Below are 14,655 nucleotides of genomic sequence, written 5' to 3' on the forward strand. Positions count from 1 at the left end.
GCATTGAGAGGTGGTCAAAAACATTTGTAGAGTATTTCAACACTTTAATGTACATGAGAAAGAATAACACATCCAAGTTTGGTTCTTCATATTCACTGCATCCCTTATATTGAGAGACTTTTCTGAACATGTGATCTATTATCTTGATATAAATTCCAAATTTAAAAAAAAGAGCCAGCTGTAAGGTACATGAAGGTCAACAAAGTCTCCAATGTCTAGACTCCAAGAGACCTCATGGCTCCAGACTGGATGAGTGGGATAGCGAGAGATTTGACCCCAGAGACAGTGAGTCTCGTTGGGCCTCAAATAAGGCGAGGGGGCAGGGTGGTCTCTTAGTACCACAAAACATTTGCAAGTTGCGGTCGCATAGTTTAATATTAATGAGAAATGTGGAGCCATCCTCTTATTTATTAGTTCTAGGATTAAATAAGGGATGCCCGTGTGCTTGGTCAAATGAGACAAGCCTGACCTCTGGTGGCAGCTTTTGGATTTTCATATTTTATGCACACAATCCTGGAGATGCATACTGGGGGCGTTGTCAAGCATTTGAGGGCCCGTGAAAATATGTCAATTGGCCCCATATTGTTTTTGACTGTCAGTCATGCCCTCTTAGAATCATCATTTTTCTCCTCCTTACAGCACCCATGGATGCCACCAACCTGAGGGTGAGATGCTGCTGTTGACTTGGCCTTCAAAGGTGATCCGGAACTCTGTGCTTTGGTTGGTGTTTTCCCGCCGTACAGCTCCCATAGGTGCGAGGACACGGGCAGGCCCACAGTGGCCCAGGTGTACAGTTGTTCCCCCTGCATGCAGGTAAGGCATCATGACAACCACATGCTTGTGTATTAAAACTCATTCACTGCCAGTTCTCCATTTTCACATGGATATTTGAAACAGCCATCAACGGCAGTGAATGAGTTTTTGGTCGCTTTCTACGTCAAAAAAAATCAAACTGCACTTTCCCTCCTTTACATCAGGCCATCCATTTTCCATAGCACCTGTCCTCAATAAGGTCGCTATCGGGTTAGCTGGAGCCTAACACAGCTTACTTGGGGTGAGAGGTAAGCAACACCCTGGACTGGTCACTTGGTGGGCACATACAGTATAGACAAACAGCCATTCACACTCACAGCTTTGGACAAGTTAAAGCTTTCAATGAACATAAAATTCATTTTTTTTGGGGTGGGGTCAGAGTACCCAGAGAAAACTCAGACAAGCATGGGGAGAATGACATGTTACATGTACCCCTTCGGCTCCCTTTAAAATGCTGCATCAATCCATTTACATTCTATTAACGTCTCCTGTTCAGGATCACAAGGAAAACTGGAGCCTATCCCAGGTGACTTGGGTTAAGGGCTGTTAGGACTATAACCATATAAATGTAAGTCATATTATGACATATACACAATTGCCCCTACATTTGATTGGTATTATATTGTTCACAGCCAGGATAAACTTTATTGTTACAGAGCAAAATTAGTTTTGAGCACTACAATAATGCTGTATACAGTATGTATACAATCATTCATATAGAGGACAACTCACAACATTAAAACACTACATAAACAGACAACATAACCCACAGGCACTGCTAACATAGCAGACATAATACAGCTACTGATAATGTTAAATATGCTTGCAATAAAACAGTGGCAACAACAGCGAATATGAAATTATAAGTTATGGAAAAATAGGAAGCAAATATTTACAGTAGGTATACAACTATTGTTCCATTAATGCTAAGAGATTTTATGACTCAAATTAGCAGGAAGCATGAAGTAGACATTCTTGATTTGCTTTAGTGGACCATATAAAACAATGTATTGGACCAGATCTGGCTCATGGGCCTTGAGTTTGATACCTGTGCCCTAGACAGACCACCTGTCACTCAGAGGACAGACACGTTCAATGCATATTTAGGTTATGACTTTCAGGAGACGTAGTCATTGTTAATTTACAGTATAATAGATTATTTTAAAGGTGAAAATACAACCAAACCGTTTTTGTATTTGCCAACACAATCATTGGAGATAGACTAGTAACATACAACACAATAGAATAAAATGTTATTTTCCCCCGGGCACATATAGTACAAGGTCTAAATGGGATGCAATAGTTAATTTTTCTTTTCATGTTCAATCAACAAATTGTGCTTCAGTTATTCGTAATAAAAAGCACAGCTCATGTCTGTCTCCATGAAGCGAATTAATTTCAGCCACTTTAACGCTTTATGTTGCCTAAATGTAATTAAATGTTTTTTTTACCCTTCCCTTTACGGCGCTCACATGATGGTAAAGCTTCGGTCTTTATCTCCAGTATGTACAGTAGGCTGTGTGTTTAAAAAGAGCGAATAATTGAATGCACACTGGCCCTGCTTTTTTTTTTTTTTTTTTTTGGCAAAGCTATTTAATTGAATAATGAAGCACTGTAGTGGTCCAAACCTCAGACAGAGTTTTTTTTTTTTTTTTGCCTGGGAGGAGCAAGTTTGCTGAGCTGGATGGAGGCACGCGGAGCGATTACATAACGTGGTCAGCAGATGGTCCATGCGAGCATCGCTGACTGTGACTGTGTGAGTGGGTGTCAGAGACATTTTAATCCACTCATGGGCAGAAAGCCCATGAGCATGGGTAAGTGCGTTCCAGGATGGTATAAGAAGAATATATTTCCTTAACAAAATGCACACATCACTGGAACAAATGAAATGAAACTGAATCTGTTTGCAACCACTTTAGACTAAAAAGTAAACAGGGGCTTTAAATATATTGTGTACTGTACTGTATATACTTATTTCAGAGAGCAAGCTTGTGACATTTTACACTGACAACAGCCGTCTTCGCTGCATGCGGACATGCTGCTCGATATGTACAAAAGTAAAGGGTGAGGATGATGAGAATTGCAGTATTTTGTATGGTTTTTAAGCATAACCTTGAGCTGTGATTTAATTATGACAATTCTAGGCAGGCCCATACCTTATTTGCTAACAGCAGGACATCAGACTAGCAAACAGAACAGAGGGAAGGGACCTAAGGCAGCTAAGTGGATTCAGAAGCAAGGTGGAATTTCTGCTCGACAGGTACGTTTATCCTCTTTTTGAGTTTTAATCAATTGTACATTCAAAAAATAAATAAAACTTCAAACCAATAACATTTAGTGTTATGGTAACACGCTATTACGAATAAAGTCATGCTACCAACTTAGCAGCCATGGCTGACGTTGGCTTGTTTAGAGTGCTAAAGCTAGCTTTGTATTGCTAGCACCGCTCTTTTATTGCTGCTGGACAGCATTCTCTGGGACTATTTATCACAACTATGCATTTTCATAATCGCATGCCATTATGAATGGCCATGTTTGAGAATTGTGGTCATGCACGTTAGTGAGGTGCACAGTTTTGCTCAGAGACTCGAGAGGTGGAGGGATTAGTGAATTGAGGCTACATTTAAATCCTGCTATTTGTTTGAAAACTGTAAACTCCCTTTTTAACTATATTTATCAGGTAGCTGTACTTTACTGTAGTATTAAATTTACTGATGACATTTTACTTGCACTCCCTATATTTGAAAACTATACTTTCTACTCCTTACTTTGTCGAAATAGGCTTGCTAATTTTTTCAACCCGAGTGAATCACAAATCACAACACAATTGTTTTAAAAAAAAAAAAAAAAAAAAAAAAAAAAGTGTAAATTGAAAAGTCGACCGTGGTAGAGATCTTGATTGATTGACTGAGATCTTGAGGTCTTATAAGGGGGGAGGGGGGGAACAGGAATCGAAGCAACATCGAACCAGGGAGAATTTGTGATGACGGCAACAGATTTGAAGACGCAAGATTCTCCCCATCCATTGGCTCATTTAAGGAAATTGTGTGATGTTCTTGGCTACAAGAATGATTTGTGGCGAATGTCTTGTGCCAGCCAAAAAAAGACACCAGCTTCTGGTGTTCAAAAGGTCGCCATCTAACCTGGAACAAAACCAGTGAGGTGTATTTGTTTTTTCAGTTGCTATTAGGTAATTTAGCATTTTTTGTGACACAGTTCAGAATGTTCGCAAAGCTATGTGAACACATTTTGAAAGTATAAAGGTTAGCTAGCTCTAGTTAGCTAAAAAGTGGATTTAAAAAAAACAAACATGCAATGTAACAGGATTTTTTTGTTTCTTCTTTCTTCTTGTTTTAATATATAAGGTAATAAAAAAGGAAACCATTTTGTGTCCAGAGAAGTTTTTTTTCCCCCTCCTCTCCAGGGTGCCAAGTAACAGGTATTGTATAAATAATTGACAGGAGAATTTTTTTTTTTTACATTTGTTCATTTCAATGTCTGCATTTTTACTTAAGTAAAGAAATAAAATTACTACTTCTACTCTAACCCAAGTACTGTACTTCAACTTACAGAGTGTAAGTACTTTAGCCACCTCTGCCCAGGACCCTAAAGAGGACACGCGCCATAGAAAATGGATGGCTGGATAGTTAGCTATTTGCCATTAGCCCCCACATTTACCAAATATTAGCATTTTAATTAAATATTTCTGGCATGCGGGCTTACGTTAAAAGCGGGCTTTGCATCGCCGTGGCGGTCCCTTCCGTTGTCACTGAAGGGGTGCAGCAGTCCCTGAGTCAACATTTGCTGACACATTTCCTTGGCCTGGTCCTCTGAAGAGCCCTCCTCTTGGTTCATACACAGCCTGTCCAGCAGAGTACGGCCTGAAGACACACTCCCATTAGTGAAAATCACATTCTGGACGGGAAAGACGTTGCTGTTCAGACACAGAATGTGGACTCGTATGATCAGTTAATTAAAACAGATTGTTTAAAATAGGGCGGCACGGTGGCCGACTGGTTAGAGCGTCAGCCTCACAGTTCTGAGGAGCTGGGGTTCAATCCCCGGCCCCACCTGTGTGGTGTTTGCATGTTCTCCCCGTGCCTGCGTGGGTTTTCTCCGGGCACTCCGGTTTTCCTCCCACATCCCAAAAACATGCATTAATTGGAGACTAAAATTGCCCATAGGTGTGACTGTGAGTGCAACTAGTTGTTTGTTTGTATGTGCCCTGCGATTGGCTGGCAACCAGTTCAGGGTGTACCCCGCCTCCTGCCCGACGACAGCTGGGATAGGCTCCAGCACGCCCGTGACCCTAGTGAGGAGAAGCGGCTCAGAAAATGGATGGATGGATGTTTAAAATAGATGTGACAGTTTCAGAACACTGCAAATTCCAGTAACTTGATGTGAAGGTGTTAACACACTGAGCAGCACCACTGCTCTTTTAACACTCTTTTAACACACTGAGCAGGTCCACTGCTACTTTTAACACACGGAGCAGTGGAGCTGCTCCGTGTGTTAAAAGTAGCATTTTTATTTATTTATTTATTTATTTTATTTTTCTTTAAGTTTACAACTACAACATGAATGCTAATTTCTATTACTCTCCAGCATTTCGCTCAAATGTTAGCATTAAGCTAGCATACTTTTGTTTGATAAAATTAAGGTACTTATTGTTTAGTTGAACATTTTGGTGTTTTAACATTTAATCTTTCATTCCATGTTGTTTTGTTAGTTTTACAGTCAACTTCAACTGGGATTGACAAATAACTTGAAGCAGAGTGTGCTACTTTGCCTGTTATTTGAATGATAAGAATGATAATTGCGGCGAGGCAATAGTACTTTAAAAGTGCATTTACATATGTTTGAATGTGTTTAAAGCTTGGATCAATACAACTTTTAAATGAATATTTTATATGGTCTCTATAACAGAGATTTTCTCCTATTCTGTGGGACTTGACCTGTGATAAGCAGGGGTTCACAGTATGATTATCCTTAATATTGTGAATAACGGATGCTAAAAAGTGGCAGAGGTAATTTAAAAATTAAAATAGTCATATACAATGACTGTACACATTGCAAAAGCAGAATGTTTGATACAGCTCCTGAATTGGGTATGTAGATTGCTATATTACATTATGCAAGTGTAATTTAAAAAGACTTTTGGGGACAATTACACACAATATATTCTGTAATAATTCTACCGAAGTCTAAAACTTGATTCCAGTTTCAGGACTAATAGAGTTCATTAAATTTAAACAGAATAATGTCAATTTTTCCTCATGGATGGCTGTTGCAAATAGTTTTGGCTCTCCCTCCTCAGACGCCTTCACTCCTCAGGGCTGCGTGTGACCTGGAAAACTCATAACAAATTCCGCAGCATCACATGCAGTGCAGAGGCAGTGAATGGTAAGACAAATCACAGACACTCGCACTGTCTGATTTCTCCGGATTTACTACACCTAAATGGCACCGATGCAACTTGTTTATCATAATAATACACTTAATACACAACCTCTTTGTTAGGTCCCATCTGATGAAATGTGAAATGACGTCATGTCATGACTCATATTTATCACGCAGTTAAACTGTCACTTTGGTTTCGCATCACCGGTGTTGCACTGTGGGTAAATCTGTGCATGTGTGTATCACCATGTCGTCAGTTGTGGGGCATACACACAGACAGACAGTGGAGAGCAGCTGAGCTCATCTAATGCGTCAGAAAGGAAACAAGGTAGCATTGTTTTAATAGACAGGCCTTATAATGACTCACTCAATGGAGAACCTCTGTTTTTTTATTTTGTTTTGCCATCACTTCTAATCAAAACTCAGCTTTTCTTGCAATGATTATTTTCATTACGGGATTATTTATCATTAGGATTTAATTGTCAGTGCAATTACGATAAACAGTTTTTTTTTTTAAAGCAGTTGCATGACAACCTATTGTCACATGTAGATTGAGCTATGTGGTAAACAAATGCTTTCTTCCCAAAAAAATGTGGACTGTTTTTGCAAGATGAGCAACAGTCGTGTATGTGCAAAACAAGCACAGGCGCACAAAAAGTAAAGGTCAATTATGAGACAGTGTAACACACAAATAGGGTTTTTTGTTGTTGTTTTTGGACATTAAAACAAGAAAAAAAATAATTTTGTCACAATTTGCCATAATAAAGCAGTTAGGAGTAGGGCATTATAATGAAATGAATGAGCAATAACTAATCAAATGAAATGGTTATGCGGTTTTTGATTATTCTAGTAATGTAAATTTTCACTTTATTTAAATCAACCAGAAAAAAAAATCTGTCGTTTTTCTGTTAAATAGACGGTGTCCCCTAAAGTCTCGACACAGGGGCAAAAATGCATATTTTGAAATGCCAATTTTCAACATCTTCAATGTGATTTCCGACATTTGTGACACAAAGGTTGATGCAATATTTGCTCTCGGTTTGTGGAAAATGTTAAATTATACAGAATTATGCAATACTTTCAAGTGAATATAAAGAAGCCTTACTCAATGAAAATCTCACTTAATTGAAAGCATAACGAGTGACTGAAGTTATTGCAGTTATTCCAGTTCACGTCAGTCTTGCTAAACGCATCAACCTTTGCATCATGACTGTCTGAAATCTTATTGAAGAGGTTATTTGTTAAATTAAATGTGGTTCTTAATTTAATTTCTCGTGTCTGTGTCCAGACTTAAGAGACACCATGTAGAACATTCTTTTGTTGTTGTTGTGCAAAACCCTACTAAGTCTTCTACAGAGTCACATGTTCCCCTTTGTGGAAAGATTCAGTGCATTAAAGAGATTAAATGATAAACTAAAACCTGATGTTCCTTTTCACTGGATCTATTTTTTAAATCTGGGCTTCTCAGGGCCACTTTGCAAAGCAGATGTCTTGCTTTATGCTCTACTTCCTGTGAGACATGCCTCCGTTCATTCATACTTCATTTACAAAGTCTTGAAGGCAGCATGCCACTGTTCATCAACATTTTATTTTTTTAAACTGGTCAAATAATAACCAGTCAAAGTTCCCCGGACTAAAAATGTATTAGGTAAAATCTCTGAGTTTTTCATGCAAAGTCAGCACAATTGTACCATTTCAATAATATCAATAACTATTTTGCTTTTGAATGCAACCTTTTAATCATGTTTGCTCTGTTGTCATCTATGTTTCTGTACTATCCCTTTTCCTTTTGGAATCACTAAAATTAAGGGCTTGCCCTGAAGTATCCGTCGAGATTGAAATAAAAAGTTTAAAATACTCTACCCCACATGCGTACAGATCCTCAGCCTCTAGGAGGCCCCACAAAATATCTTCAACTTCCTCAAACCTACAGCTGAAATCACTTCTTTTAAACCTTTAGCCAGCAGAGACTCAAACTACATAGGCGTTGTCACAACCCACCAGAGAAGATATCAAGGTAAGACGTCGTCCCCCTGGAAGACCTGGACTGTGCATACTGGGCTCTCCTGGAGCCCAGCGTCCAGTAAGTGCCACCTGTAGCTCCCTTCTCGGGTTGCTGCTGCTCCAAGAAGACAGCTCCATCACGACCGTTGGGCTCGCACCAATCCGCCGATGTGCCGAGGGGCCCCGCGATGGAACTGGACCTCTGCTTCCGCCCCTTGACTCCCTGGGCCTCGTCGCGTTCCCCAGAGTCTGTTCTCCTAGGCACACAGGGGCTGGTAAGCGGAGAGCCGATGGGGGAGGTGAGTTGCCTCGTGGTTGTCTTCACGTAGGAGGGGTGCACTGGGGGGTAGAGTTTGACAGTGGATGGGGAGATGGCAGAAGTCGGTCTGGTGGGGCTCTCGCTGGTGAGCAGGCTGATTGATAGACTACTCTTCTTCCTCAGGGAAAGGAACTCATGTCCAGCATTATGGTCTCCCACCCCTCGCTCTGAAGACAAATCCATACTGCTTGCGCTCTTGTGAGCCCCGACGGGCCCTGCGACTACAGATTCCACCTGGACACACGGCACACTTGGGAAGTTGCCTTGAGCCGTCCAGTCTTGACCAGGACGCACGGCCGGACTCTCCAGGTCATCCTCAGCACTCTCATAGGAGGTGGTGGTGGTAAAAGTGTCCGGGAAGCTGAAAGTGCTGTTGGTCTTTGGGAACAGGCTTCCACTGCTCCTCTCCGTCTCCGAGGATGGTCCACTTTCACTCAGTGATCCGGGCACGGACGGATCTCTGGACATGAGCTCGCTTTCGTTCTCTGATTTGTTGTTCTGACGGGAACAGACGTCCTTGTCGAAGTTCAAAGCCTGATGGGATAGAACCTTCTCATCGGCTCTGCCTCCTTGGAAGGTCGAGTCTTCACACTGGACCCTCATGGCTTGTTGAATGTCCGAGAGCAGATCCTCGGTGTCAGCCGCAGCCGAGTGGAAACTGTAGAGGTCCACGTCCGATCCAGAGCCGCTCATGTGGCACATTGCATCTAAGATGGATTGCTGTTTGCCTGCCGTCAATCGGCTCAGATCGCCCTCAAAATCCGACAGCGTTCCCATCTCGTCGGCAGACAGGCTGGTTTTTGCTCCAGGCTTGAGACCTGCATTTACCAACCTTTCGTCCTCCAGCAAGTCATCCTTGGACAATACCTTGGCCTTTGAACTCTTCCTGATCTTCATCCCGGAGAACACGGAAACCTTGGAATCTGACTTGGATTTCTTTTTCTCATTTTGTTCCCCTTTGCTAGTCTTGTTGGACCTTTTGTATTTCTTCTCCACTTCCTTCTCTCCGGCCTCGCACAAGACATCCCTGCCGCCTCCGCCGTTCCCTCCTTTCTTCTGCTTGGCCTCCTGGTTGCCCATGCTGCGTAGCAGGCGGACCCCCCTCGCTAAGAGGCCGTGCTGCTGAGGTCGAGAGTGGGCATGGGGCTGGGGGTCCTCGCGGGCTCCTCCGCCAAATCCCGCCTGCTTACGCACCGCAGTCAGAGGCAGCTGTGAGGATGCTGCAGCCGATGACGACGAGAGGAGGCGGAGACTGGCGGTGACAGCCGCTGGCTCGCAGCCACCGACGCTCACTCCTCGCTCACCCCGCCTCCCAGTCAGGGCTTCTCTGGCACTCTGATCCTTCCTCTCCCTTTGCCCCTCCTTTATGTCCCCATCTGCTCCTCTCCATTCAGATCTGTTGCATAACGGGCTGCTGTTGGAACGAAAGCGCCGCTGCTCCTTGGCACGGGGTTGCTCTTGACCACCCCCAGAGGGCAAAGGGTAGAGATCCTCAGGAAGACCAGAAATGTATGGCGCTTGCAACTGTTGCTGCGCGCCGACAGAGTGCTGTTGTCGGCGTAGGAGGCTGGTGGCGCTGCTCTTCCGCCTGTCTCTGAAGGTGCTGGTGAAGAAACTCTCTTTAAGAAAGGGCACTTGGGTTTCCACAGTCTTAATCGTGTGCATCGTGACCACTGTGGCGTCACCCTGGGGGGGAGGACTGGCGAGGTGGGCTGATGCTAAGGGAGAAAAGACAAGTTTAGCTTTTCTATTTTATTGTGAGGCCAACCAAAAAATGCAAATGTTATGACTGCAGTCCGTAGGTTTAAAATGAGGGTTTTCTTCTTTATGGCTTGTAGTTTATAGTTTCTCAACATGTCCATACCAACCACCATTACCAAAACTTCAATAGAGTAATTAAAATTATTCGAGAAAAAAGTTTGATAATGATATATTTATGATTGTGACATATCATGATAATGATTAGGATAGTGATAATTATAAACATCACAAATATAGTAAGAGTGTAAATAATTTATGTGGGATTTTTCTTTTTCCGTCCTGTTTGACTGCTTGGTTGCAGAATAATGGATCTGGATGCCTTTTTATGCCTGAACGGTTTTCCTGTGTACCATGGGAGTTTGATAACTTCTGTTGTTATTTGTATCATGATAGATATTTATTGGAATTGTAGTAAGACAGAACGAGGTTTGAGAGGGGACAAACAAAGGCAAAAGAGAGCACATTGAAAAAAAAAAACTACAACAATAGCAGTATAAAACAATATATAACTACTGTAACGTTTTATGGGAGTAAGGTTCTATCTATATTATGTGGACAGAGAAGGCAATGGTACACCATGAAAGAACGGGACACAACAAGTAGCAAATAGGATAATTTCAACAAATACGATCACATTCTAAAGTTTAAAAAAAAATATTGTAACATGATCAGATACTGAAGGCAAAAATGCAAACAAACACGGCCATATGATTAGATATACAACGGTAGATATTGTAGTACTTTTTTCTGCACAAAAGAATATTAAGGTGGTCCGATATCAATGACGAAGATTTTAAGTCGACATTTCATTTCTTTGTGTACAATTACACACCCGGCATTTAAGTTACTTAGCGTCCTTGGGTCTGTTGAAAGGCACTATTAAAATCCAAGCTGTTATCATTATTACTTAAATACTTACTTACTTACTGGATGTTTCTGTAATCAACTAATTAATAAAGCATGTTTAAAAAAAAAAAATTCCACAGCATATGCAAAACAAAAGCCCACCAGAAATGGAAGCAGATGGTAAATAACTAAATTAAATTAGACGTCAACTGAAATGTACATCAGGAAAGCTAAATGCTAAATAATCGGGACTTTTTAATTCATAATTTTATTTTCAAAAATACACGGTACAATTTTGCACTTTAAATTGAGATGGCAGCTGACATGTCAATACAGCAGCCAAATGGTAAACAACTGACTAATTTACAAACTAATTTTCAGGAATACATTTGGCACCATTTTGCGTTTGCCAGGGTAATCACGCTTTTGGGTGTGGTGCAGCAAAAGCAACACTGACTAACTCTAATGAGCAAAATGTTGCTCCTCTTTATGTGTTTTTTTTATTTAAGTGTACAGAAAAAAAACATGAATCAAACATTCGAACAGTTAAAATGTCATATATGCCCACTGAGGACAAAGATGTTGTAGTTAACGTGTCTAAACCCATGCATTTAATCTTCCCCCTGAACACATCCTCCAAACATGTGGTCACCTTCTTTCAAACAAATTGTTTCTTTAAAAACAATATAATGTAAAATATGTCATTCAAAAAAAGGAAGGAGAGTGAACTTGCCTGAGTGCAGCGCTCGCTGACTGAGTGAAAATAACAACACAAGCGGGTGTTTGTCCTCTTCTACAAGCCGCCCCTCAGCCATGGGTCACATGAAGTTGCCATTTGCCTCATCACATGTCTACTTTCCTCAGCCATCTTCCATTAGAATCCCTCACCCCCACAACCATCTCTACCTTCATCAGCAGCTGTGGACATGAGAATCCTCCACTATTGGGAGAAATCACACATATTTGTTGATGTGACACATTGTGGAAAAATGGGAAATCGCATGTAACATATAAGATATGGCCCTCACAAGATGTGCTTACATCCTGGTGCCTTCTTTAAGGCCGTCCCACTAATCAAGACACAGGTGAGCCTGACCTATGCACCAATGAGCTGTGTCTTAGGCCGGTGTTTTCCAACCTTTACTGAGCCAAGGCAGATAATTTACATTTAAAAAAATGTCACAGCCCACCATCAAACAAAAATGTCACCAAAAGTATAGAAATTGAAATAATGATAATTGATAATAATAATAATGATAACGGCAGCAGGTTGACAGGTAAATTGTACCTTCTGTCATCAAGTGCATTGGTCCTTAAACTTTGTACATGTACCACCTCAAAAAATACTTGGCTCTCCAATTACATCATCTTAATAACTAACAATAAAATAAAGTAGCATGGTAGTGTTCATGAAAAATGAGGCAGAGGTTTGATTCCCCCAAAATTATTGAAGGCCACTGTAACATTATGCACCGTTTAAACATTAACACGTTGCTTAAATATAGAAAATAAAAACGTTAAAATGAATTGCACACGTTAAATACAAATTGCACCCAAATAATTTTTTTTTAATGAACAGCTGTAAAAGATTAAACGCAAATATATGATACTTAAAATTCAAATACAACCAAACCTTACCTAACAAATGTACTGTGCTGGATTAAAAAAAAAAAACTATCATTATGCACAGTTAGAATATTTAATTCAATGATTTTTCATGTGCCACTAACTAGATGGAGCCCACATAACACTGCACACTTTTTTAATTGCTTAAACGTCATTAGACTGGTCTAGTGTACCTAATGTTGTGACAGGTCAATGTAGGCAATATGAAGCCCAAGTTGAAAACATAATTAATTGATGGAAATAACACACTTGTGACACAATCATTTTGGACTGTTTATTGACTTAAAAGATGAGTATGATTGGCATATTTGAAACGTAACAAAAAGACATTTGCAATCACCATGTTTACATTCCCGATATTTGAGAACAAACGTTCCGCACTGATGTAAAAAGTCTGTGTTGGATGCATATCAAATACAGTGTTGAAAGAACAACTTTTTTTTTTTTTTGTACACAGCACATAAAAGTAGAATGGCAGCTGTCTGTCAATGCCTCTATACAATATTCATTGTGACAAGCATACACTGTACATAAAGATGGATAAAACAATAGCAGCTGTCAATCATGACATCACATTCCCTGTTTATACCAACAAATCCATCCATCTAATTTCCAATCTCGCTGACTGAGGTGACAAGAGGTGAGATGCACCCCTGACTGGCCACCAGTCAATCTCAGGGCACATAAAGACAACACCAAACATTCGAACACACAGTCACTACTATAGGACAATTTAGTCTTCAGAGTACGTAACATTATTGTGTTGGGAATGTGGGAGGTACCCAGAGAAAACCCACTCAGGCACTAGGAGAACAAATTCCACGTAGGAAGGCTGGAGCCGAGATTCAAACCCAGAACATTAGAACTTTGAGGCAGACATGCTAACCCCAAGTACACTGTGCGAACTATACCAACAAATGTAAATTTTTCTTTCCTCAATTACCCAAACAAAATTGATCAAACACGTATGTAAGACAGCACAGTGATATATTTGTTAGCGCATCTGCTTCACAGCTCTGAGGTAAGGGGTTTGAATCCCAGCTTTGGCCTTCCTGTGTGAAGTTTGCATATCCTCACTGTATTTGTGTGAGTTTTCTCAATGCAGTCAGGCTTCCTCCCACATTTAAAAAATATGTATATTTGGTTCATTGGAGACAAAATTTTCCATGGGTGTGAATGGTTGTTAGTATGGATGTGCCCTGACATTGACTGGTAACCGGTCCAAGCATCTACTTATGTTTGGAATTTGTGTGTAATTGTTTGTGGTCCCTGGGCCATTTATTTATTTATTATTCCACACTTTATACAGAGTCAAACCAATAGAGTTTCTGATAATGTGGATTCAAATCAATTACTTATAAATAAAATATTACTAAAACAGTATACAAGGTACCATCAAGTGGGGGTGGTAAATTATAATCATTAACAGAAACACAAAAAAAATCTGAATAAAAGTTCCCTTGGTTTTATTAAACTTTCTTTTCTCAAGGTCGACTGGGGTTGTGAATGATACTACACTACAGAAAAGCTAAATTGGCAGCGAGCACATTGGGTCCTCCACACACCACTAGAGTCCGCCCTGGCTCCACAGGTAAGCAAAAACAACTTCACTGTATTCTGACAAAAGCATTACAGTAGAAAGTTCAAGCAAGGCCTTGTCAAAGAAAATCGAAGTCTTTCTGTGTGGGAACGCTCCAAAAATACATCAATAGAACCATTATCATCATCACAATGACGTCAAGTAAATGAACACAACCGGATGTACTTGTTGTCTCCATTGTTTTAAAAACCACAACAATCACATTGAACACAACAGCAGTTCACTGACTGTGGTGCCACATGGAATACTCATAGAAGAAGAGTCATTTGAAGACTGGCTCAAAAGT

The 14,655-nt window shown here is 40.6% G+C and overlaps 1 protein-coding gene across 4 annotated transcripts in view; it reads right to left on the minus strand.

The window, feature by feature from the left end:
• The window catches only part of fmn2a (formin 2a), a 53,279-nt gene extending 43,054 nt beyond the window's left edge, over positions 1–10,225 (minus strand). For all 4 annotated transcript variants that reach the window (XR_009769482.1, XR_009769483.1, XM_061690705.1 and 1 more), the window contains exons 1-3: positions 8,215–10,225; positions 4,537–4,694; positions 660–803 (exon numbers count right to left, since the gene is read on the minus strand). Coding sequence is in view for 2 of the 4 variants with exons in the window: in XM_061690705.1 (XP_061546689.1) it covers positions 660–803; positions 4,537–4,694; positions 8,215–10,201 (2,289 nt within the window). In the remaining 2 variants the exon portion in view is untranslated. The remainder of the gene's footprint in view (positions 1–659; positions 804–4,536; positions 4,695–8,214) is intronic.
• Between the last annotated feature and the right edge of the window lie 4,430 nt (positions 10,226–14,655).

The sequence above is a fragment of the Phycodurus eques genome, chromosome 11 (genome assembly GCF_024500275.1).
Source record: "Phycodurus eques isolate BA_2022a chromosome 11, UOR_Pequ_1.1, whole genome shotgun sequence".
NCBI lineage: Eukaryota > Metazoa > Chordata > Actinopteri > Syngnathiformes > Syngnathidae > Phycodurus > Phycodurus eques.